Raw genomic sequence first — 25,765 nt, 5'->3', positions numbered from 1 at the left:
GACGATGTAATACCCGTTAATGCCAATCCGGGGACACAGGATTGCAAGACTAGACAACATAGCGGGATTCAGCAGCGTCGGCAGTGGAACGGCTGATATAGGATTAAGGGCTTCATCTCGAGAGGTTGGAAGCAGCAAGTTTCCGGCTCCCCCATTTCACTTAGAGGGCAGAAAAATTTTCATCCATATTTGCCTATACGAATATACACGGTGGTTTAGTTTTTTAAAAGGTCGCGGGATCATATCCCGGCCGCGGCGGCCGCGTTTCGACGGAGGTGAAATGCAAAAACGCCCGTGCCCCGTGCAATGGGGGCACGTTAAAGATCCCCAGGTAGTCGAAATTGATCTGGAATCCCCCACTTGGCGTGCGTCATAATCAAGTCGTCGTTTGGCACGTAAAACTCCAGAGTTCGAATTGGAATGTTTTTCTAAAGGCATGTAATCACGTGAACTTTTGTTAAGATGTGGCTAGTTCAAAAAAAAAAAAAAGAAACACGAGAAAAAGAAAGAAACAGGAAAAGAACTTGCACGTTTTGGTTTTTCTTTTACAGAAATTTATTTCAGCAATGCGATTATTGCCCCATGAATGTCTCCACTTGATTTCGGCCTACCAAGGACGCCATTATGAAGAGAACTCGTCATTCACATTCCTTGTTCAACGGCAACTGTGCCGAAACTTCACGACGGCAGGTTTTGACAACGTGATGAGTGTTTTTTTTTTTAGAATTAACCCTGATTCTAGTAATTGCCGAGCCGTAGTGGTATATTTCCAGTTTCAAGCTCCTCTTAAGAGGAAGCTTTAGCTCGGGTCCAACTCCAACGCGGCCTACTCAAATACATGTAGAGCGCAAAAACGTTTTTCTGAGATAAGCCCTGGACCGATTTTAATTAAATTCGTTGCATTTGAGAGAGAAAGTTAAATTCTAGTGACTGTTGGAAGCGGAATTTCGATTTAGGACATCAATTTTGTTGCAAGAATTTTTCAAAAATGGGAGAGCTTGAAAAAAATAGACGCACGAAGACTACAAATTCATAGCGCTGCATCAAGAGCAGATATCGTGGTTCTGTGAACGGCATCCATTAGATCATTGAAAGCGGACAAATTCGATAAGTCATTTTACATCTTACGTGAATTTGTTGCGTTGTTTACAGGGGTTCTGCAAAAGCTGTGTTTCCATATTAAAATGTTTGTTGATATTCATGTGTAACATATCAAGTTTGTCCTCTTTAGATGATCTATTAGATGCAATTCACAGAATTGCATTATCACTTTTAGTTGCTGAGTTACAGAGTTGTAAACTTGATAATATCGTTTCTTGAAAATTTTCCATTTTTGCCAATTTTTAAAAAAGCTTTACGACCTAAATCAAGAATTCGAAACCAAGAGTCACTAGATTTTAAGTTTTTCTTTTAAATGGAACAAACCTAATCAAATTTGGTGCAGTGGCGGCCGAGAAAAACGAATTCTCCTTTTACATGTATTTAGATAGGAGCACCCGAGCTAAAGCTTCCTCTTCAGGTTGTCCGTTATTGACGCCTACGACATCCACTCACTCGCCCTGGTCATCTGCAGCACGAACACCCGATCAAAACTTGGGTTGGTCGGTCAACGGAGACGATCATGTAGTGTGTGCGCGCGTGTATGTGCGTGCGTGCGTGTACGTGCATTTGCGTGCGTGCGTGCGTTAGTGCGTGTGCGTGCGTTTGTTAGTGTCTGTGTGCGTGCGCGTGCTTACGTGCGCGTGCATTCCTGTGCGTGCGTGTGCTAGTGCATGTATGCGCGTGCGCGTGCATTTGTGTGCGTGCTTGCGTCAGTGCGCGTGCACGTGCGCATGTACGTGCGTGTGCGTGCGTGTGTTAGTGCGTGCGTTAGTGCGTGTACACGTGCGTGTGCGCGTTTGTTAGTGCGTGTGTGCGTACATGCGTGTGAGCGCGTGCGCATGCGTGCGCGTGCATGTGTGTCTGTGTGTGTGTTGGGAGACAAAAGAGAGAACAGTTTTCGTATGGCCTTCCTTAATAATGTCAATCAGGCTGAACCTGCACGCTTGCCGCTAGGCGGAAGCCGGATGAGCGAACTGCGAGATCAATTTGTTCACAGCAGCATCTCAATTAAATTCACTTCCCCAGGCTATTCCTTGAGCCTCGTTGCACTGGGTTCGACTCCAACATCCCAAGATAGGGATCTATCTCTATCTATATCAGTGCGCGCGCGTGCGCTCGCACTGATGACCTCGTGCAATAGGAGCAGTTAAAAGAAATCGTAGAGCAAGAGAAGGAACAAAAGTCGCAACTCAGCAGTAAGGGAGCGCACTAAAAATGCAGTGAGAGAAAAGGATACAATTATCTGCACCATGCAACTGTACTTATTATGTTTATTCAAGACATTTTCTGGAGACCTGGGCGCTCCGCGAAGATACACCTAAGTAATAAAATATCCTGAAAAGATAATAAAGATTGGCGGACGGCACGAGCTCAATGGCCACATGGAAGCAGGAAGGTTGAGCCATACGATAAAAGCGTGAAGGAACACTTATGGTGGATGTTGGCCGTCGAGGATGGCGCTCCAAATTCCTTAAAGGGAATGGGATGAAGTTGTGTAAACTGTTTTCTTTTTCTTTGAATGGGGGGTTCTAATCATACATAATACTAATCTACATAAGAAGCTGCGCTCTTGGCGTGATGAAGGACCTTCTTTTATCGTTCGCCTGCTCCGCTTATGCTCTCAACCGATAGGCGTGTGTTAGTGCTCGAGCGCAACGGAAACGGAAAAGCCGCATTTCTGGCTGAATATGCACGCCGCTGTGGGTTCACTACGGTGCGTAGCGTCTTTCACGTGGGAGTTGCAAGAGCAAGAGAAACGGGGACGAGATTCAATTTTTTTTATCACGCACGTGCTTTTGCGGGCACAAGATTACAAAAAAAGAAAGTCCGTTTTACGTGACGTTCCAGTTTGCTGGGTCTTAGCACACCTCTGTCTCTACTTCCCGTTCAGTGAGCTACCTACGCTAACGGATACGTGACTGAGTTGAATGGCGTAAACTTACCCACACCTGGAGCTAAGCTACACTTTTCTTTTTCTAGTCGGGGTAACCAGATGATCTTGGGTCGATGCTCGAGAGCCCTTTTAGCAATGCGTTTCAAGAATGCACGTGTGTACAAGGCGGCAGAAGTCGGCTGCAAAAGTAGGCTATATATAGTGACGTGTGTGTACCATCGAAGACAAGGAACAGGTATTTGTACGAAAGAAAAAAATGTTTGCTAGAAGCAGTTACCTGCAAATTGAAGAAGTCATCACCGTATCCATCAACGGTTACTTATAAAAAAATCTACCAATTTTTAGGGCTCATCACGTTTAACCTTTTGTGTGGCCCTTATGCTGGTTCCTTCAAGAAGGCGCTCACTTCCATTATCCAACTGCTCAAATGCATCCTTGGCTATCTATACGTTCGATATTGCAGCTCCCCAGAGCACAATTTCTAGATTGCTAGGCTACAACCTTGCTGTGATGCTCATGCAATACCAAGCTGCTTAGTATGTAAAGCGTACTATTCCTAGATTTACTGACATGTCGCGGGCTTTTGCTATGAGCATCAACTGCCCTTACAACTGCTCTTGGCCAGAGTTAGCCAGTGTATACCATGCAGGGCACAGACAGACAGACAGACAGACAGACAGACAGACAGACAGACAGACAGACAGACAGACAGACAGACAGACAGACAGACAGACAGACAGACAGACAGACAGACAGACAGACGGACGGACGGACGGACGGACGGACGGACGGACGGACGGACGGACGGACGGACGGACAGACAGACAGACAGACAGACAGACAGACAGACAGACAGACAGACAGACAGACAGACAGACAGACAGACAGACAGACAGACAGACAGACAGACAGACAGACAGACAGACGGACGGACGGACGGACGGACGGACGGACAGCGTTGCGAAAAGCGGGCAGGTGGACCGGAAGACAAACATCCAGATGGCCACCCTGCATTGTGGAAGGGTTAAAGGGAGACTGAACTATGAAAAGAGAAAGACTACGCAAAGAGAGAGAGAGAAATAGAGAGAGAAAACACGTACACCCGCACAAACATAAATATGAACGCGGGAGTATTGAAGTAGTTCAACTTGGTCGCTTGAACGGAGGAACTTCACTAGCACATTCGTCGCTTTCTTATGGGGGACCGTACATTAGCCGGCATTACAAGTTCGCCTGCTCAGAAAGTGGCCGGTCGTCGAGTTGCGCCAACACCGTCACGAGCGAATGTCTCTAGACACTGTAGCGAGCACAATGACACAGGAGATGTTCGATGGTTTCCTCGCTTCTGTAGTCTTTACAGGCCGCACTGTAAGCCAGTCCGGTGCGGCAAGCAAAATGTGTACTGTTCAAGCAAGGCAAAGCGTTTCACTGGAAGGTGGAGATTTGAAGGGATCAACAATGGGAGAAGAAGGAATGTCTTCGGCCGGAGCTAACGGGGTTTCGTCAAGGTGGCCGGTCTTCGTCAGAGCAATAACCACCCTTTGTCGTTCGTGCCGCAACTTTGGCTCGCGCGCCTTTGTTCGTCCGCTGTTAATCCCGTGGAGCCACTGACAGAGTTCGTGTTCACATTTTTCTACCACCTGAATCCGATCCCACCATCTGGCTTGTCCTCCAGATTAGAGATTACAGATAGCACTCTGCAGTGTTGTCGCTGCTCACCACATCTATCGGCTTGACACCTGCACTCAGAATTTAATATGTTTTATTAAGCGTCATGAAATCCGCGTTTGTGCGTTCCTGGGGGTGTTTCACGTTACCTCTTTCTTGTTCTGCGAGTCGTATTCTCACCACATTCATAATTAAATCGATGTTTCTGGGGTGCAGCGACGTACTCCAACTGTGCGGCAATCTCTTCGTCAAAGTCTCGTTTTTGTAGTTTTTTAGTTTTTGTAGTTTAGTCTAGTTTTTGTAGCCATGGGCATCGATAGGTTCAGAACTTGTTTTACTGTTGATTGCCAGCGAATACATAACTAACCAATGGGTTACACTTTGAGATTCTATGGTGGTTTTGTTAATCTGTGAACAGCCCGACGCCAAAAATTTGAATGTTTTGAGCTGGTAGTTTTCGAAATTATGAAAATGCACTATTATGCTGTTGACATGACATCATGGGTGCGATCTTGTACGCGTTCCAAAATAGAACGCAGGCGGTCCGTTCCACCGAGCGGCACACAATTGGTCAATTTGAACCGTGACGAATGCCATGACGTCAATTGCGCCGTGATATCTGCTGTCAATCATTCCGTGTCGTCTGCTATCGGACGAATGCAATGGAACGGACTGCCTATTTCCCGACGTAAAGAACGGACCGCCTCCGTTCTATTTTGGAACGCGTACAAGATCGCACCCCATATTCGTTTGGCTGTGAAGCATGGTTGAGAGTAAGAGTGCAAATAATGCATTGCGGTCCGCCCACCAAAAAGCTATATGCGCGTTCATACCCCTGTCAAGAACGGGTGCTACGCGATGGTTTTCACTGACTTGCTCAACAAACAGCATTGCAACTGCGATGCTAAGACAAATTTTCCAATACCCCATTGGCACTCATTCAACACTCGATGCGACCTCAGATATCGCCCGGACACTTAAGCTGCGAAGCCTGGATACAGTGTCACCTTTGACTGGGCGTGGCTTTCACTGATGCTTATTTACTCCTTATCCGAGCTGCTGACAGTGCTACACACAGGTACCAGCGGTAGCGACGGAGCTACAGGGCACGCTATCAGTGAGTGGCTTTTCTTCAGGCGCCCAAAGGCTCTCTTCCTGCTAGCCTAGACCGGTTAGGCAATCGACCGTCCACTGACCGAAATGTTTTGTGACAGTTATCTGACGCCTCAGTTCTGCATGCAAAGACTATAGCACAGCTGCCGTTCATAACAACATGGGAACTGAGCGTCTACATTTAAACCTTGGGTAAATCTTGGGTGTCGGTACTATTAAACGCAATCCTCATTTAGCTTCACCTTTATTCTTCTCGCTTTCACTTCTCATAGTATAGGGTAGAAAACCAGGTGAAAGTTCCCTGACGTCGCTTCTCTCTTTCTTTCTCTAGTGCGCTTGTAATACGAACACACACAAGCATGCATACGCGCACGCTCATGGCAATAAACCAAGGACGGAATGCCTACCACACCCACGTCAATGCGCCTGGTTCTGGGGCCCTATAACGTAAAACTATTCCAATATGTTTCTATTCCAATCTCCTGACGTCAAATTTGCGTAACCACCAACGCAAGCACCGGGCGGTCACCCGCAGGGTTGTGTGAACAGACCAATAAAACGCTCTCCTCGTTCATAGGAGGTCGATTTTGTTTGCTTGAAAAATGAATAACATTGCCTACACTGAGCGGCTTGTCATATCTAATTGGCTGACAAGAGGCGAGGAGAATGCTCAAGTGGAGAGGGATTCGATGGGGCCGAGCCACTGCACTGAAAGTCGATAACCGGATGAAGAGGGTGGTGCCGGCGTCTACGATTGGTCGGCTTTCCCTTACTTAGCTTGCGGTGGCTGGTCGAAAATCGCGGCGGCATGCAACGGAAGCTCAAGAATGACGCTAAAACGGACCCTCAGCAAAGAAGAGTTGGCAGAATGAGGGGGTAATCGTGCCGAAAGTGCTCGAAAACGTTACACGGCCACGCAAGAAGTTTTATTATACGCAAATACACCCTTGCTCTCCGGCAGGTGCGAGTAACCAGCGTCTGAGGGATCGGCGGCAGCCATCGTTTATTCCTTTCGGAACGGGGCAACCTGCGGCTATTCCAAAGAAAATTCAGTTTTGTTCGGCATATTAATGCATCTTTATCGCGTACACGTCACTTTGACGCGGTGAGTTCTTGCGGTTTTGTGACGTCGCGTGACAGGCAGGTGAAGTGGGTGCAGCCCGAAAACTTTTTACCAATAGCCGATGGCTAATGGCGAAAAGGGGTCGAATCAGAAATAACTGTTTTTCTTTTTTCTATCAAATCATGCATAATCAGTGTGTACACATCATACCAGATGGGGAGGTATCGCGGTTTTCGTGACGTCGCGTGACAGACAGGTGAAGTGGGGGTGGTCGAAAAAAGTTTTTGACCAATCGTGGAGGGCTGATAGCAGAATTAGAATAGAAACGTTTGGAATAGATTTACGTTGTTGCGCCCCTGTATAGGTATACCTACAGTTCATCGTGTAGGAACGCAAATGTTTTCGGAAGACAGCGGTTGTTCGAGTGTGACACAAGGCGGTCGTTGACTCACACCTGGGTATTTACTTACATTTCGGCCCCTTTCTTTCAGCGGGCCGAGCCGACATGGCATCCCGCCGTGGCTATACATGGCCACTGAACACACGTTGCCGTGGCTCTTCTTGCGCGGTGATTCGGGGCCGACCGTTACGCGTTGCACACCCTCCTCATTTTCCCGCAGGGGTTGCGAGGTCGCTATTGCGCCGCGCAACCCTCCCTCGACCCCCCAAGCACGAGCCAGCGTTGGCACAAGCACAAACCAAACCTCAGCACCGACGCCTCCGCCCTGTTTTTTTTTTTTCCTGTATTTTTTTTTGTTTTTTTTTTCTCCAGCCTGTGGCCTCTCTTCTCTAAAACACTTGCACGGCTGGGACAATAGCACCGAGAAATTTCGCGGCCCAAGTGCGTGCAGCAGCGACAAGGAGTGAATGGCGGCGTCGTGCGGAGTGGCCATCAGGCCGCCGCATGTTTCACAAGGTTGGAGGGCAGCGCTTTTTATTTGTTGTCTTCTTGCTCCTTGGTTCGTCTGCGCTGTAAGCGGGACAGTCACGTGAAAGCATGACCGTTAAAGTGAAACGCCAACGGGGCTGCGACTCACGAGAAAAGGAGCATTGAGACTTGAGAGCAGACGTGTACATTAAGACGATGTTGTTAAAGGAAGAGAGAGAGAGAGAGAGAGCTGAGACTGTTTCACTGCAACCAAAACTTGGTCAGTTGAAGGAGATATTATGACTGCGAAGAAAGGAAAGAAGGTAAAAGCAGATGGCGAAGTAAAGATAAATAGGGAGTTTCCCAAAGAACGTTCTCCGTACGTCTTGGTTTCCACCAATTGAAACGCAAAATTTCTGTTCGCGAAGGGAAACAAAGGTGCGTAAAATATAAATGTCAGTAAAAGAACTGCATTAGGCGCGGGTTGAATGTCATGCCAGACCATAAATGATGAAAGAAATAGGGACCAATGAATGACGAAGTGAGAGAACATTTGTAAGGAAGTCATGGAAGCCTTCTCATAAAGGTCGTCTTGTAATCTTCCTCATCATTCCGGCCTGCTAAATGGAATGTACCTAAGAAAGGACCTATCTAGACACCAAAAGTAATGGTAAACTTCAAACGTTAAGGCGTATATGACAGCCTTTGAGCATACTAGCATTGCCGGCATATTGTACTGGCGGAAGAAACACTGGCCGAAGTCATAGGCTAACGACGTTGCAACGATGATTGCCGCGCAAATTACATGCCTGCGACCCGTATTTATAGATTTGCTGACTCCGCCTATGTAGCCTTGGTCGTCTTCGTCATACGAACTGTGTGATGTATTCCACATCCAACAAGATGGTGACCGCGAGAAATTTCTTTAAAAATGTCTTTACTCTGTTAGCCAAGCGACGACTTCGTAAATCATGAGGCTCCGGGTTCGAGATCCAGATGGAAACGATAGAGGTACCTTTTTCTCATTTCTCATGTTTTACGGACGGAGATATCAGGATAATACTGGGATGGGTAGACTCATAGACCGACAAATCCGGTCAGGGCTTTGTGGGTTTGAAACCCAAACCCTTCACATGGGAGATGAAGGCACAGTGTGTTTTTGACAAATGATAACGTGGCGCAGACTTTGATGGTAAACTAACGTATTATTACGGGACCCTTCAGCCTGGGAGCTGTCGTTGCTTTCTTTTTTTCCAACGCTATTCATTCTGAGCTGCTGAATTCAAGCTTTCCTGTTGTGCTTTAGAAAGTCTTCTCGGGCAATAAATACTCCAGTTCTAGCGTGCGTGAGTTCGCGCCCTAGAGCAAAAGGGGCGCTAGCTGCTTCGTGGGAGTGAGTTGTTTTCCAATAGATAGCACCATTTTTTTTTTTTAGAATTATTGTACTCAATTATAAAATAAGTTCACTGATTATGGGTACAAACAAAGTAAGCGTAGTCCATTTTTGAGTTAAAAAGCTGTGGAAAAGGGAGAGAACTATTAGACGCACAGTCACAACTACACGAAAGAGTTGCCTGCACTGCGTTGCTTTTACATTGTCGAGGTCGGCAAGTCGAACTGTTGAGGCAACTCTAGCTTTCTGCTAGAGGTCTTCGTAACGGTCACCTTGATTTATAATGTAACATTGTCATGGGAGGTTGCTGAGATGCGTGCGTCTCGAAGTCTGTACAATGTTTCGGGTTATATCGAATCATTTGCTACTACGCCTCGCCTCTGCTTTGGATACCCGATAGTTCCCAGCAGTAGTCAGCTCGATAGCCCTTGGGAGAAGGCCTGGACTTCTCAACCAAATAGGGATGGTACACTAAACTTTGCCGCATTAAATGCTCTTTCGTCGATGCGCTGCACTGTGGGAAGGGCAGTAAATGTAGCCGGTGATAAAGCAGGCGCTTCACCAGTGAACAGTAAATGGCTCAAGTAGAGTCGTCGTTGTTGCCATAACAAGCACGCGCGATTCTTTTCCCTCTCTCTCTCTCTCTCTAATTCCACGCGTTAAGATGCACCGGGAAAAGTTTCGAGCGGCCCGGCCGGACCAGTTCTAAGCTTTCAGTGTGAAGCAATATCTTCTTGCTTTTCTTTTTGCATAGACCGAGAAGGGAAAGCAGAGTCGACCGTACAAAACCTATGCAGGGTCGCAACCGTCGCACCCGTCTCCGTAGATTCCACACCATAGCGCGTTACAGCGGACGAAATACAGGAAAGGGCGACTGACGAAACATAAAGTCACGCTCGTACCAGACGACGGCGGCCCCGTATTCCAAAAACGACTGCAACCGGCCGGCACACACACGCGCGCGCTCATACTCCCGGTATCCAGTGACTAGCGCCCGTCTGACCACAGGGAGGAAAGTCGCATCACGAGCCGTATAAGAACCTTCATCTAAAACACCATTAGATGAAGATCATCTCTGAGCCGCACAGCTCCGTGCCTGGCCCCGTGCAGCGAAAAAATGCCGACGGAACGAAGCGAAATAGAATACAGAACCAGAGAGCGAGCAGGCGCCGTGATGCAGTGCCAGAGACCAGCAACAGGGAGATGAACAAAAGTTAACAGAGAGAGAGAAAAAAAAGACTTAGGGGCATGAAAAAGGAAGAACCTTCTCGCATCTTGTTCGGCTCGGAGAAGGAAAAGGAACACTTTTCGAACCAGCGCGGCGGTCGGGATAGCGGGGCGAGAGAGCGCGGTGAGCAACACAGAGAAAGTACCTGCGCGCGGAGTGCGCGCGGCGAACCAGGTCAATAATTGGGGCCACGCAGCCCAGATGCAGCGGCTCCTCTGCGCCCTGCCAGAGGCAGCTCCGGACGACCGCGGAGCGCTTCGAGATCGCCCTCGCCAGCTCGACAGCTACAGCGCTTAGCGAAGTTCTTCGGGCAGGTGGTCCCTATACGTGGTGCCATGGAGCGGCGCGTCATCGGCTGCGCGGTCCTTGTCCTCTTCTTCCTGTGCATCGCTGTCTGTCACGGCGGCCATGCTCAGGGCCCATTTCAGGGCCTCCAAGACGCGATGACCAACACCTCGTGGGAAGATCAAGTTAACAAGTCCAAGGTCAACATCGACGCTGTCGCCAACGAGATCTTCCCCTACGTTGTGGAAGGTTCATCGGAACTCGACGTCTCGGTTGACTGCATGACGGCGTTGCTCAAGACCTTCAAGGCCTTCCGAGACCTCAGGGGATGGGCCGTTAGACGTGAGTAGTTTCCGCCGTATGCACGTGCTCTTGCGCTCAGTACGCAGCTGTTGAGAAGGAACTAACCGCTGCTGTACTTGCGCATGTCACCTATCGAATTTAGTGCCTGCCGTTTGTAAATGTCATTATATTTCCTTGCACCTTACAGTGGAAAAGTGCCATGTCTTAGGCTTTGTTAATGTAGTCTCCGGGCGCCTATCGCGCTTCGTAAAACAACAAAGAGTGGCGGGGTATAACAACATACGTAGGTTGAACATTTTGCAAAATTTGAGATGCCGTTTAGCGGAACGCGAACATGCGCGCACGTCAGTTTTGATCAGTGCTTTCGCTGGGCATATTAGCAGTCTCATGAAAGCATTGATGTTTGCTGAAATGCATGCGCTAATCGCTTTTGTCCAACCGGAGTTTTAAACAGTTAGTACGCTTCTTCTTGAAACGGCCTGGGGTTACCTCACATGTTCCGATGGTTTTATCACCCTCAAGGCGATCTCATGTCGTTCACGCTCAGATGTGCCTGACGAAGGCTCTCGGATTAGTAAGCAACATAGACCAGTGCTTTTTATGAATAACTATATGGCTATATTGTAAAGTATTGTAAAAAGTAATATTCTAGAGTATTGTTATACACAAAGCTCAGACTGTATACGAGCAGTGTCGTTAAGTACAGTTGTTCGCAGTGAGATGTTGGCATATATGACCATGCCAGCACATTTAGCATTCACTAAAACAGATTTTTTGTAAACACCACTTAGGTATGCTTGTAAGTTCAACTCAGGCTTCGGTATCAGGTGACAGTTCACAGGTTGGCTGATCACTGTAGGCACCTTCCTAGCGCCACACTGCTTCCACAAAACTGCTGTTTTTTTTTTTTTTTGCTTGTCTTTATAAGTGGACATGAACGCTTCGTAAGAAACTGTTTCATTGCACATGTCGTATTACATTCGACTAGACGTTCCTCAGGTTAAAGACAAAAAATAATGGTGGCAGTGAAAACTTGCTCAACTGCACTTACCAGCCTTTGGCACAATGCTTCGTGCTCTGCACCTGACATGCACTACTCTATTGCACTCCTTCAACAATTTAAATTTATTCTGAAATGCCTTTGTGCTTGATTAATTAGCTGATTTCTCCCCCCCCCCCCATCCATCCTCTTTTCTTTCTTTCTTTCTTTCTTTCTTTCTTTCTTTCTTTCTTTCTTTCCTTCTTTCTTTCTTTCTTTCTTTCTTGAAATTATGCATGGTTCAGTACAGGAATCTTTTGGGTGGTATGAGGTAGCAGCATGCGGCCAGAGGTCATATAATTGGCGTAAAATCATCGGATGTGTAATTTTAGAAAGGGAATAGAAATTGAGAAGGAATTAACACAGAATAGAACATATAGACAGAGATGTACGTAGGTGCATCCATTTGAAAGATGACAAGAAAATTTGTTCCGGCGGAACTACTGCAGCATTGATACCAGCAGCCTTCCACAAGGCACGGTATAGTATTTGTGTTGAACCTAATGCGTTTCCTCATTCGTTAATATGCCTTAAATATTGACTTTTGGCCTATAATTATGTCAGAAATTTGGAAATCGTCATAAAATACATCAAATATCTTTATTTTCACCTCGTTAGAAATCTATCTATCTATCTATCTATCTATCTATCTATCTATCTATCTATCTATCTATCTATCTATCTATCTATCTATCTATCTATCTATCTATCTATCTATCTGTCTATCTATCTATCTATCTATCTATCTATCTATCTATCTATCACTGTAGCCGGCAACCAACAATAATTTACATTTTGTAATTCCTATCGCAACCTAGTGGTGCGCGTCAGGGCTTGTCACTGACTTAAAGCCTTATGCTAAAACAAATAGGGAGAGAATAGCTGGCGCTAACGTCTGTGCAAGACACCTGCACGGCATCGCAGTTTAAGAGGAAGCTTTAGCTCGGGCCAACTCCGACGCGGCCTATTCAAATACATGTAAAATGCAAAAACGTTCTTCTGAGATAACCCCTGGACCGATTTTAATGAAATTTGTTGCATCTTAGAGAGAAAGTTAAATTCCAGTGACTGCTGAAGCGGAATGTCAATTTAGGACCTGAATATTGTTAAAAAAAATTTTAAACATTCGACCGTCTGAAAAAAAATAGAAGCACAACGTTTACAAATTCATAGCTCTGCATCAAGAACAGATATTGCGGTTCTCTAAACGGCATCCGTAAGGTCATTCAAAGCGGACAAATTCGATATGTCATTTTACATCTTCCGTGAATTGGTTACGTTGGTTACAAGGGTTCTGCAAAAGCTGTATTTCCATACTACTATTTTTTTATATTCATGTGTAACATCAATTTTGTCTGCTTTAGATGTACTATTTGATGCAATTCACATAATTATATTATCATTTTTCGTTGTGGAGTTACAGAGTTGTAAACTTGATAGTTTCGTCTAGTGAAAATTTTTTATTTTTGCCGATTTTTAATAAACAATTGACAACCTAGCTCAACAATTCGAAACCAACAGTCACTAGAGTTTAAGTTTTTCTTTTAAATGCAACAAACCTCGTCAAATTTGGTGCAGTGGTTGCCGAGAAAAACGAATTCTCCTTTTACATGTATTTAGATAGGAGCACTCGAGCTAAAGCTTCCTCTTAAATCGACCGAGGAAGGATGCACAATATGACGATTGGTGTCAAACTTCGTCCTCCTCTCTTCTAACGTCTTTTTGGATCGCATTGCCCTGCTTGAAGTTAGTTTGTAATCGCAAATTAGTTTTATAGCAATGATGAGCCCCACGAAAACACCTGATGCTACCATTCGACTATTTTGAGACATGGCGTACGAAAGTAATGATCTGAAATAACAACAATAATTTTCCCATAGTGAGTGTTACTGTTCAAATATCGTCTAAATTTTGTTACGCACAAGTCTCAAGGGCCTTGCTATATTTATTTGATCCAAACACGAAGTACTGAGCTTCTCTAAAGAAATGTTGCCAGGGCAGCGCACAACACGATTAAACCACAGAGAACAATAAAGAAGACGCAGTGTGCATTTCCTGCAAAGCCGAGACAAATCAGGCCAAAAATGTGTCGCTACCCGTGATTCTCCGAGTGGTGGAACGAGCAACGACAGGTTTTGCTCTAGTAATATTAGGACAAAACTTCATGATCGATGATATTCAGTTGTTGTGCAGCGCACAAAAACTCGGTCAGACAAGAGATACAGCATTGCATATCATTTCACAAAGCCTCTCTGGCCGCATTCACAAAGCTTCTCGTACGTAAGGGATGCATCTATTGGCCGGCCGCCTTCACCAATAATATGTTCAGCTTCACGATTGGCTGGAATTTGCTCTTGCGAACAATTCTAGCGTAAGAGCTTTTTGTGAATATGGGCCCTCGTTCGTAAGTGCCTTTTTGTGATTGGCTGGCACCCTTGACTAAAGATATGTCGAACATCTATCTGGTTTGGCTGGAATTTGCTCCCACGAATAACTCTAGCGGAACAGCCTTATGTGAATACGAGTTGATTCGTTTCAATGCGTTATGGAGCACTGCTGCCGTGAAGTACAAGTCGGTAGTGTTGTGGTATATTTAAATGTTTTCTTATCAAATTTGGGCAAATAAACCTCCACAAAGACGCTAACATAATTAAAAAAAATTGAATTTCATCTTTTGAATGATAATCCACAGCTCTGCCAATTGAACGTAGGAACCAAATACTAAATTTTGTAACGTACTTGAGTCATCGCAATGAGGGACAGAAATGGTCACAATGTAATATGCAAACAGCGATGGTCATTCATGTTTTGGAAGGTGGGCGGGGGAGGGGGGTAGGTCCGGTTTGAATTTTTTATCACCATAGGCTCTTCGCAGTGCGATGTTCCACTGCTTCAAGGCTACTGAAATTGTGTCAGTACCGCACGCCCGTAAGATCTCACTGAATACAGTCGTGTTGGAATTAGTTGCAATCACTGTGGAGAAATATGCAGTAAAATAGTTCGCGGCTACAAGTCTTCTCCTTCGAGTGAATTGACGTATAGGAGCCCTACCATGCGTCGCACTTAATATTCGCTAATATCATAAAACAACTTAAAAGAATTGCTATAAATATGAGAACTAGAGATAGGCATTTCTCTGGTAGCAAGTTGCATTTCTTCCCTTCCTTTGACGCGCGTGTGAATTTTCCTTTTTATCTCCAACTTGAGTGAACGATTCATACCTACGAAGAACCAGCATGTTCTTTACACCAGTCGCTGTTGAAGGCTTCAATGCAAACATGGCCAGTTGTCGTACTTCGAAGGGAAGAGTTCCCGCACTTATGCTCGGTATTTCTGATAGTGTTGTGTGGTTCAAAATTTAAGAACGTATAGTACTCGAAGTCATCGAGTTTTCAACAAAAAGTACCAAAAAAAGAAAGAATACTTGGATAACGCGTCTCTGCACTGTAAGTCAGATTTGGGTTTATGGTTTTGAAAACTTTACCTAGTTTGGAGAGTCACGTTTATACAAGGCCGCCGTCGCAACAGTATTTCAGCTGAGCCTTTGCGCCGTTATTTTCTCGGGCAGTGATTTATTTCATGCGCCTAACAACACAAAGCCAGAAGCAAACCACGTTCCGCGTTGTTACTGAACGGTTCATCATGTCGACACTGAGACCACTTCGGGACCTGACCCTCCTCAACATGACAGTGAGAGAAAGAAAGCAAAGACAAGGAAAAGCATTGAGATCGTGCTACACGTGCGTCCAGTTTGCTACCCTACGATGTGGAAATGAGTTAAGTGAGTTAAATTAGTCAAAAGCGACCTCAATCGTGACAGCTGCATAAAGGCACCAGAGTACACTTCTGCAAGGCGCGATCACCTACTTAAGATTAAAGGGTATAGATGTAGAACAGAGCTTTTAAGGATGTCTTTTTTTCCTAAGACGGTCAGTGAATGGAACAGGTTGCCTCGTGATGTTCTATCACTATATTCAAGTGATGCCTTCGATTCAGTCGTGTGATTTGCATTATCTTTCTGTACTTTGTGCTTGCGTCACCAGAACCGCTTTGTTTGGCTTCGCGCATGTACGATTATGCTCTGCTTATATTTTTTTTTGAGTCAGCGATTTGCCCTGAAGTGTAATTTTTCTCTTCATGTGTTCTATATTAGATGCTATTATTTGTAATTGATATATGTACCCCCCCCCCCCCCCTGTAATGCCAAACTGGCGCTGTGGGTACTGTGACAAATACTAAAAAAGTGATGAGCAGAGAGAAAGAAAGGTCGGCAGAGTGACCGTATGGCGCTCTATTTCGTCACCGCTCGCCTCAGTGGAGTAAGAGGAGCGTCGAACTGCACGAATATTTTGACTGCGTTACCTTCGGGATCTGTCCGCTATCTTCGACATCAGTCCACGAATAAATCTAGATATTCAGATACCCGATTCGAAAGAATGGAGATAACTCGCTAAGAAAGGCATTGTCTTTAAAAGCTGAAGCCGTGCTTGAAGGGCAAAATTCAAGTGACCCAACACATGCGACAAGTGCAAGAGGCTCCCCGTGACAACGTATAAGCACTGTACCGGCGCCTAGCACTTCACGCCGTAGAAGGTGGACGAGGAACGCTTGCATGACTCTCTGAACTGCCACGAAATGGAGAGGCGCACCTCGAAGCATTCGCATACCGCCGCTTAAGCGCTTACCGTACGCTAGCACGCGAGGAGGCCTACATACAGGTGCCAGGATCACTTGCCGACCTGTTCGGTTGGTCACGTGAGCCCACAAAAATTACGCAGGAAGAAGTTCAACAAGATGGTCCAACCGATATGTCTTGTGTGTGCGTGTGTGCGTTCGTTCATGAGATGAGTGTGTTTGTGCGTGTGTGTGTGTTTATACTGTAATAAAAAATATACTCGTGGCAAGCAGGGGAGAAAGATGTAGGACACTCGTAGTTTTTAAGTAATAAACATAAAGGAGAACTCCTAAGGCGCGTCCACCTGCGCGTGCCTTGTCTGCGTTGCTATAGGCTCTCGCGTGGACCCCGTAATCACAAGGCGATGTCGGGAGCGGAGGCCACCTCGTATGCATAGGGCGTCTCCATTACGATCCTGTTTCCCGTAGCGGCCAACTAGAGGTCGTCGCTAGGGCAAAAGACGAACAGGCTATTCTTTACACTGGACAGGCATTTCTTGCTTGCTTGATTACTTACTTGCATGCCTGTTTGTTTGTTTGTTTGTTTGTTTGTTTGTTTGTTTGTTTGTTTGTTTGTTTGTTTGTTTGTTTGTTTGTTTGTTTGTCACGTCTAAATGCGGTTCTTTAGTGGCGTTATCATGTGGGTGTTTTCCGCGCAACTCCTTCTACATACGTCCTTGCACAAATGTTTTCATATACATATTACGCACGTTTTCTTTCCTACATATGTTTATCTAATTAATATGCCGGCAACATCAGGTTGCTTTTTTTTTCTTTTTCTTTATTTCCCCCCGCCGCGTATAAAGTTGTTTTTGTGTGCCGCGGTTTTCCACTAACAAGTCGCAGAGTGAAGAGCAACGTTCAAAATATCTACCAAACGTTACTCCCGTACCTTGATTCGCGCGTTGCCGATCGCAACATGAACGCTAGGCGACTGCTCGTCCTGTACCAATCTACGGATCTCCGTCGTCAGTATATACACCCAATAGACAGAAAGTGCATTGTGTAATGGACAAGCTAACTTCTTAATGTCGCTGCGATATGTAACACAAGCCAGCCACGAAGCACTCACCTAAAAGTATGTCCTCAAAGCATTTGATTGACCTGCTTACAGTTTCGCCACTACCAAATATCGCATTTGCGATACGTGAAGACAGCCTGGTATTAACTTCTGACGGCTTCTATGACAAATGTGTGCTTAAGATACGCCCACATAATTTACCCAACGTGCGTTGACATAAGATATGTTAATTTGTGTAAAATTTCTAATACGCGCTAACTTTGTCAGATAAAAAAAAAAGTGCTAACGAATCATTGCGACTCATAGTCACAGCCGACACGGGAGTTTGCCTTTTTATGACGAGCACAAATAATCACTTGCCAAGAAAGAGAGCTGCGTTGGTTGGCAACTATAGATGTGTACTTTTTCACCCGCTACTAGACGTCTGGAAAAAATACGAAAAGCGCAGCGTAAGCGTGACTAGTGTTCTCCATGGAAGGCTAAGCTTTAGAGCACTTTTACTTAACGTTTCTGGTTCTGAGCCCGCATTTACCAAGCAGTGAGCCTCGAAAGAACCGATGCCAATAAATCATGACGGCAACTTTTCGCCAGTGACGGAAAGTTTCAATATAGGACAGAAAGCCGTGTAAATTCAGCCTCCGAACGCCTTTCCCAGGGTCACGCGACGCTACTGCGCAAACTAAATACACGGTGCTCGGCACGAGAGCCACGTTCGGAGAGGAGAACGGTTCGTCGCACGCTTTTTCGGGACAGTAATTTCATTTGTGTTTAAAACCTGTTTCTTCGACCTATCGATTAAGTCTTTCGTTTGTTTACGCCGAGGCGCAGTTCTTTTCATTTTTATATATTTTGCCTTTCTTTGAACTTCAAGAAGGACAATGCCATCGCTTTTGGAATGTCGAAAGCAATCATAGCCCTCGGGCGGCCAAGTCGCGCAATGCGTCTTGGATAAGTCCGCTTGCACTGGCTGCCGCTTTCATAAATGGCTCGCGTCGAAAACTGGGTTAACTGCGACACGGTCTGCTGCCCGGTTGTAATGCCCTCGGGCACCAGGCTAGAGACAGCCTCTCGCGTTTCGCCCATTTGCCTCTCCTCACAGTGAACGCTATTCGTTTACGATAAATTTAGTTGCCGCGTTGCAACAAATGACAAACAGCTCAGGAAAGACGCGCACGGCGACCATCGGCGGACTATGCGGCTGGAATGTCGAAGACACCCGCTTTGGCATATGGTACTCGGTTCACTGACTCGCACTTCAACCTTATTTTTTTCGCGCACCAGACGCCGAGCATCGCTACTCCGTGTTATTCCCGTCCCCTCTTTCAACATCCTGTCGATTTTTTTTTTGTCACTTCTGGTATTTCGTTGTTGTTGTTTTGGTGCTTAAGGGTGTGTACTAGACACACCCGTTCTAACTACAACACGTGAAAGCTATCGGTGTAGGCTAAGGTTGCTTCTTTATCTACACTAGCGACTTGCGTATTTATTCTAAAACTCAAGCGTCGTTTCTAGCTTTCCACTGATTCGTTACGGATCGCGGGGAAATCGGTTTTCGCGGTGTCACTTGCATAACAGTGAATTCAGCATCAGTATTTTATTGATTCACCACGAAGATATGAAAAACCTCTGTACGAAATATAACACAAATGCCAGCGTCTGACCGTTCTGTAGATTGGCTGGCTGAATTCATCTGCATGCATTTTGAGTATGGCAGCTGTACGTGCCAGCGACTTGGCATTTCTTCAAGACAACGTAGAATTGAAAAGAGAACCATGGTACGTCACATTATATATTATGTACTTGCTTGAGCTACATAAGTATTTTTGTCTCGCTAATTGTGTGCGTACGAGAGTGCCTGTGTTTCATGCGTGTGTGCGGGCACGCATTCATGTACTCAAATAACTATTGACGCAAACGTATTGTACTTCAAGGTTCTCACTACGTTCTCTCTAGAGCTCAGGTATTAGGGCGTGTTTAAAGTTCTACGAGTGGCAAAACCAGTACGCGCGATCATTGAGAGGAACCAGGTCAGTGTGCCTCTTCTTGCTCAGTGAATTAGGTTTCGCTCATTGAGATACCTCGCCACCACGTTCAAGACAAATTCACTGACGTCAATATGAGGTGCTGGCTTGGCATTATTTCTTGAAAGAAATGCTCAACTGTGACACCAAATCTTGTTAGACTACCAATTTATTACCTAAAAGCTTTTCTTCTTCTTCTTATTATTATTATTATTACTATTATTATTATTATTATTATTATTATTATTATTATTATTATTATTATTATTATTATTATTGCTTAGGAAAGGGCAGTTTATCTGAAGAAAAAAAACTAACTTTAAGCATCCCATCTTTTACTTCCTAAAACACATGTGTCGTGTGATGACACGTCAGTGATTCTGCTGCAATTTGGTCTTTTGTTATCATTTTCTTTTGGTGTGCACAATTGTTAGATGGCGGAGCCTAGAACTGGCGCCTGAAGATGAACAACCTAATATGGCATTCAACAGAATAAAGGCCACAGGAATAATATTAACAGTCATTAAAAAAAAGGAAAGCACAAACTCTTAGAAGGGCTCATTAGAAAGACTCATTAAGTAAGGTCGCATAAATAATTTTTTGGCACTAACGTTTACCAAAGGGGCCACGGTGTGTCATCATTCATTTTGGAAGTCAGTGGAGTAACTTTTATCATTAAACAAATAGACATATTCAGTCAGACGTATCTATGATCTGTGAGATCACGCGCTGGTGGTGATGTAACATCAAGGCAGCGTCGCTACCCGTAGCTTATTTTACGACGTTTTCAGTCATATATCCAAGCCTCCATCCTCGGTAAATGTCACCTGGTGTAACCTACGCTAACTTAAGTCTATTTTTAACCCAATGTTTTCTTTAGTGTCCCTTTAAGGCGTGTTCACACTTACTCGTCCGAGAGAAAGCGGGGGTAATTTCCACGTTGCCTTCCGGTGAATCTACCCACCAATCTCACCGTTCAGCAAGGTCACGCACCACCGACGGAAAGAGGCAGCACAGAACGCTTGGCCCGGCTAATCCTTATAAACAGCATAAAATTTAACACGCTTAAGGGTGGTGGGGCACTATAACGTAAAACTATTCCAAACTTTTCTATTCCAATTCTGCAATCAGCCCTCCGCGATTGGTCAAAAACTTTTTTGGACCACCCCCATTTCACCTGTCTGTCACGCGACGTCACGAAAACCGCGATAGCTCCACATATGATATAACGTGTACACACGAATTATGCATTATTTGACCGAACAAAAGAGAAATAGTTATTTCTGATTCGAGGTCTCTTCGTCATTAGCCTTCAGCTATTGGTCAAAAGTTTTCGGGCTGCGCCCACTTCACCTGCCTCTCACGCTACTTCACAAAACCGCAAATACTCACCGCGTCAAAGTGACGTATACGCGATAGAGATGCATTAATATGCCGAACAAAACTGAATTTTCTTCTGAATAGCCGCAAGCTGCCCCATTCCGCAAGGAATAAACGATGGCTGCCGCCGATCGCTTAGGCACTGGCTACTCGCACCTGTCGAAAAGCATGGGCTTATTTGCGTGTAATAAAACTTTTTGCGTGGCCGTGTAACGTTTTCGAGGACTTTCGGCACGTTTATGACCTCGTTCTGCCAACACTTCTTTGCTGAGGATCCGTTTTAGCGCCATTGTTAAGCTTCCGTTGCATGCCACCGCGATTGTCGACGAGCCACCGCAAGCTAAGTAAGGGAAAGCGGACCAATCGCAGACGCTGGCACCACCCTCTTCATCCGGTTATCAATTTTCAGTGCAGTGGCTCGGCCCTATCGAACCCCTTTCCACTTGAGCGTGCTCCTCGTCTCTTGTGAGCCAATTAGATAAGACAAGCCGCTCAGTGTAGGCAATGTTATTCGTTTTTCAAGCAAACAAAAGTGACCCCCTATGAACGAAGAAAGCATTTGATTGGTCTGATCAGGCAACCCTGTGGGTGACCGCCCGATGCTTGCGTCAGCGGTTACGCAAGTTTGACGTCAGGAGATTGGAATGAAAACATATTGTAATAGTTTTACGTTATAGGGCCCCTGGTTTGTCCCGTGGCTTGATGTCTACCGTCCCTTTTAGGTTGTACAAATTTTATTGCATACACAACAGCGAGCTCTAACTACAGCTGTCATGAGACAAGCCGTAGTTGAAAACTGCGTAATAATTGGGACAACCTGGTGCGCACCAAGATATCTGACTCGAGAGAGTGAGTGCGATAGTCATTAATATTTATTCACGCAGTTTTCGTCTTGTCAGTTGCAGCTATCGTCATGTTTAATTGCCACAAACTTCCGCTAGAAAAAATAATAATCATCAAAAAGGTATCCCCAATGCATGCCTCAGCGACTTATTCTTTTAGTTGCACACAAGGTTGTCGCTCTAGGCAAAAGCTATGCGTTTGATACAAAAAAAAAGAATACCTACTGATGAAACAAAAAAAATTTTTCTTGGCGCTTTAGTGGATTGCCTCACGCTGTTTCGGTTCTCAGCGGCCATTCCGATTACGACAGCAAAACGGTCATTAACACAAAAAAATAAAGAAAGGGATATATATATATATATATATATATATATATATATATATATATATATATATATATATATATATATATATAGAGAGAGAGAGAGAGAGAGAGAGAGAGAGAGACTGACTCTAACAAAAATCTTGATATGTTAACCTGGCTGTTCGCCAGGCATTCTACTCCGGGTACAGCTGTACCCGGGTACATTCTACTCCGGGTACAGCTACCGCATACACAGTGATCACACACGCTCGCAACCACGCACATACCTAATAATGTTATTTACAAAGTTTCGTTGGGCCTAGTAGACCTTAGAAACGCCAGCCCCGCTTTAGTAGCGCTAAATGTAAAAAATAAAATAAAGCAAGACAGCACAGTTCGCGCACTTCTGAAACTGTTCTGTTCTGAAAATGTTATTCGTAAACAAGTATATTTTCCTTCGAGCTGTTTTAATACAGCTGCCTTGCAAAACAAGGACCCCTTGACAACACGAGCGCAAAACAAGCCCAGCAATCGACTTGAATCATCCTCTTCTAAATCGTGAGACGCCTTTTCTCAATTTGACACAGACGCTTCCTACGATTCAACGTTGATTGTAATGGCACAACCGCGCCGACTACGCACTGCAGCAGAGGTGCCACTAGGAAAGCAGCCCGGATGAAACGGCAAGCGGTGCACGGGATCTGCGTGGTCCGATTTGATAGTTTCCTTACGTTTAGTTTAGGCGCGCACATTTGTTACGAGTTTTTTATCGAAGCTCCGGGAGAAGAGGAAAACGAGGTGGCGCTGGTCTCGGCGCTATACATCGTATATATAGTTTCAAAATCGTCTACACTGGGGAGAAGTTGCTTGCTCGGGTCGGTGTGGTGGCTCGAAATGTTACGCTATTCAGGTGCGTTCACGTGTCGGCGAATGACCGCCCAGGTGCGCTGTTCTCCGAGTACGCACCTGCGAGGACGTCTGCGCGCGGCTGTGGGTGCCGCCAAAGGGCACTTGTCTGCGGCGACCGCTCGTCTTGCATATCCTCCCCGAGAGGCGTTCTCAATCTGTGCGCACTTCCTGCTTCCTTTTCCTTCAAGGATGCGCGCCCACAGCAGTCACGACATGCACGTTGCCAACGCACGCGACCGCGCGCTCACGCACAGAATCACGTGCATGCACAAGCCGACATCTGCGACTCAAAACATACGCGAGTATTCAGTAGGCACGAAGGCGCGGACACATTCCTGCTAATGCGAAAATTTTGTTTAATGTTTTCCAGCGACAAGATTCCGCAAGAAATCTGCGTTGCTTGGCTTATGGTAAGAAACTGTCATACAAAAAAAGAACAAAAAGGATGTGTAAATCCAACGCACATCATGGAGTCTGTGGAGTGGAGCTTTTTTGTCAAGCTGCGCGCATTAAGTTCTCTACAACTAACCGCATATGCATACAACTGTGTTTGCTCTCATCCTATAAAGCGTGCAAGCTCGTGCAATTTTAATGTTAGTATACCACAAGGGTAACAACTTCAATCTCCTGCCCTTGTTACGTTCATGCTCTCGGTCGCTCACAAGCTATGCAGAAAAGGTGGATTGCGATACGTCTACGAAACGATGCTACGAGGGCAAAGGCCATGTATGATGCTTGTCGAGGGATTAATAGTGAGGACACTTGTATGCACACAAAAGTACGATACATATGTAACTATATTTAAGGATTTTTTACCTATTGTTCTGCAATGATACATATGTACTCTACACCTAGTTGTACACCCAGCGACAAAAGTTTACGGACCACGGGATCTCCGAAAACGTTCAACTCCCGAGCAGCCTGTAGCACTAGCCAGTAAAACGGTATACTACAATGTTAGCATATTCTAGTTGAGGCCCGAAATGCAAATACCAGAGCGTGTTGGGAGGTTGCGGAGATATTCAGCTTTTTCTCAAATCTTGTGCCCTGCAATACTCTGTTGCCGGGTGTACATACCGAATGGCGAAATAAAAGAAAATTAAGTAAATCAAATAATTCGCTTGATGCACTGCGCTGTTCTGTTAAGAGGTCAGTGTGCTTTAGAGATACCTATGTGCCGGCATTATATGTTCACCTTTTATGTAGCATTTCTTTTATTACGCAGAACAGAGCTGCGTTTACTGGCACTAGTTTGTCGGTCAGCTACAGGAGTTATATAAGTCCGTTTGGTGATACTAGCATTCGGCGTAGATACAACCTTCGTATAATATCTACAACCACGTATGTACGCCGCGATGCTGACCAATCCGGTGCTGGACAGTAGCAGTAGCTTCCCCGCCAAAGCCAGGAGGATAGACAAAGAACGTGTCCCTTTAAAGAAAGTTGTAAAAGGCAGTCGTTGCTTGGCTCATACTTCATCTCCTTGGCGTTATTTTGTACTTTCACTTTGCTGCGTGGCACTTATGGTGTTCCGTAAGTCTTATGCGTATTTCGTGAAGAGGACGGTGAGAAAGCCTGAAATTGTGGACGATATTGAATGGAGCATGCGAAAAACAGTAGACAAAGAGAGGAAATGGGCAAATTAATGCGCCATAGTGATGTCACAGACTTTCTCAAGGTAAGACGTTGCAACTGCATGTACGCCTCCAATACTTAAGGTAGTCGTCAATTTTCGATCGCCGGTTCTCACACAGTATATGTAAACAAGGTTAGTGTTATGCCATCGATTACAGCTGAGTTATGGCGTAAAGACCTGCATAGAATTTTTTTTTATTATTTTACGTAGACGTGTCTGCCTAACCTATTTATTTCAGCCACTTTTTAAGTGTTTTTTTTTTCTGATGAAGCTGAAGGGATGTTGCCCAGTTACGTTGATTTTATTTTCCCTTAAACTGAATTGAGACAATGAACCTAATTCTGCAGACGAGCATTACGTGGTTCAGTGCCGCTGAATACGCCGCATGCAAGGATGCCGCAAACGAGCTGCTGGCGGCGCGATTCATTGCACCTCAGCCACGACACCCTCGCCTTAGACTGAATCAGTGATGCGGTCCGCCGTGTGAATCCATCATTAAGACTTGATCATACTGCATGTAACACCCGTTCCAAAAATATTATGGTCTATACTGTGGTCATAGCCTGACTGAGCACTTTGGCTCATGAAGATGAAACAAAAAATCTGGGGTAGTAAGTGCGACAGCCACAATATGATTTGGAGGCACGCCGTAGTGGGGAACTCCGGAATTATTGTGACCACCCTCCGGGGGTTCTTCTTTAGCGCGCGCCTAAATCTAAGTACCTGAGTCCTTTTTGCATTTCACCCCCATCGGATTCATGAAGTTACTCTGTTTGTAGGCGCTGACCTAATTTTAGCATATATTATCATCTAGAGTTGCTACGGTGTCTGAAATATCAGAAAGGACAGCTGCCATCGACTTCAACAAAAGCACGTGACCTCGTGAGTGTGCAGTTCTAAATCTTGTGAGCAACGCATTTTCTCACTGGCACAATAGCAGTTGGCACGTGGGTACTTTGCTAAGTGTACACTTACGGGGATACGATGGAAATGAAAGTTGTCTCAAGTCGAGGTTGTCATCA

At 45.3% G+C, this 25,765-nt stretch overlaps 1 protein-coding gene across 1 annotated transcript in view; it reads left to right on the top strand.

Annotated features, from left to right (window-relative positions):
• The first annotated feature begins 10,476 nt into the window (after positions 1 to 10,476).
• LOC126547224 (O-acyltransferase like protein-like) overlaps positions 10,477 to 25,765 on the top strand; it is a 64,155-nt gene continuing 48,866 nt past the window's right edge. Inside the window, exon 1 of the mRNA XM_050195124.3 lies at positions 10,477 to 10,955. Within this exon, the coding sequence (XP_050051081.1) occupies positions 10,664 to 10,955 (292 nt within the window). The 5' untranslated portion in view covers positions 10,477 to 10,663. The remainder of the gene's footprint in view (positions 10,956 to 25,765) is intronic.

Source organism: Dermacentor andersoni, chromosome 1, assembly GCF_023375885.2.
Source record: "Dermacentor andersoni chromosome 1, qqDerAnde1_hic_scaffold, whole genome shotgun sequence".
Taxonomy (NCBI): Eukaryota; Metazoa; Arthropoda; class Arachnida; order Ixodida; family Ixodidae; genus Dermacentor; species Dermacentor andersoni.
Note: the sequence above shows the minus strand (reverse complement) of the source record. Positions and strands in the feature narration are given on the sequence as shown.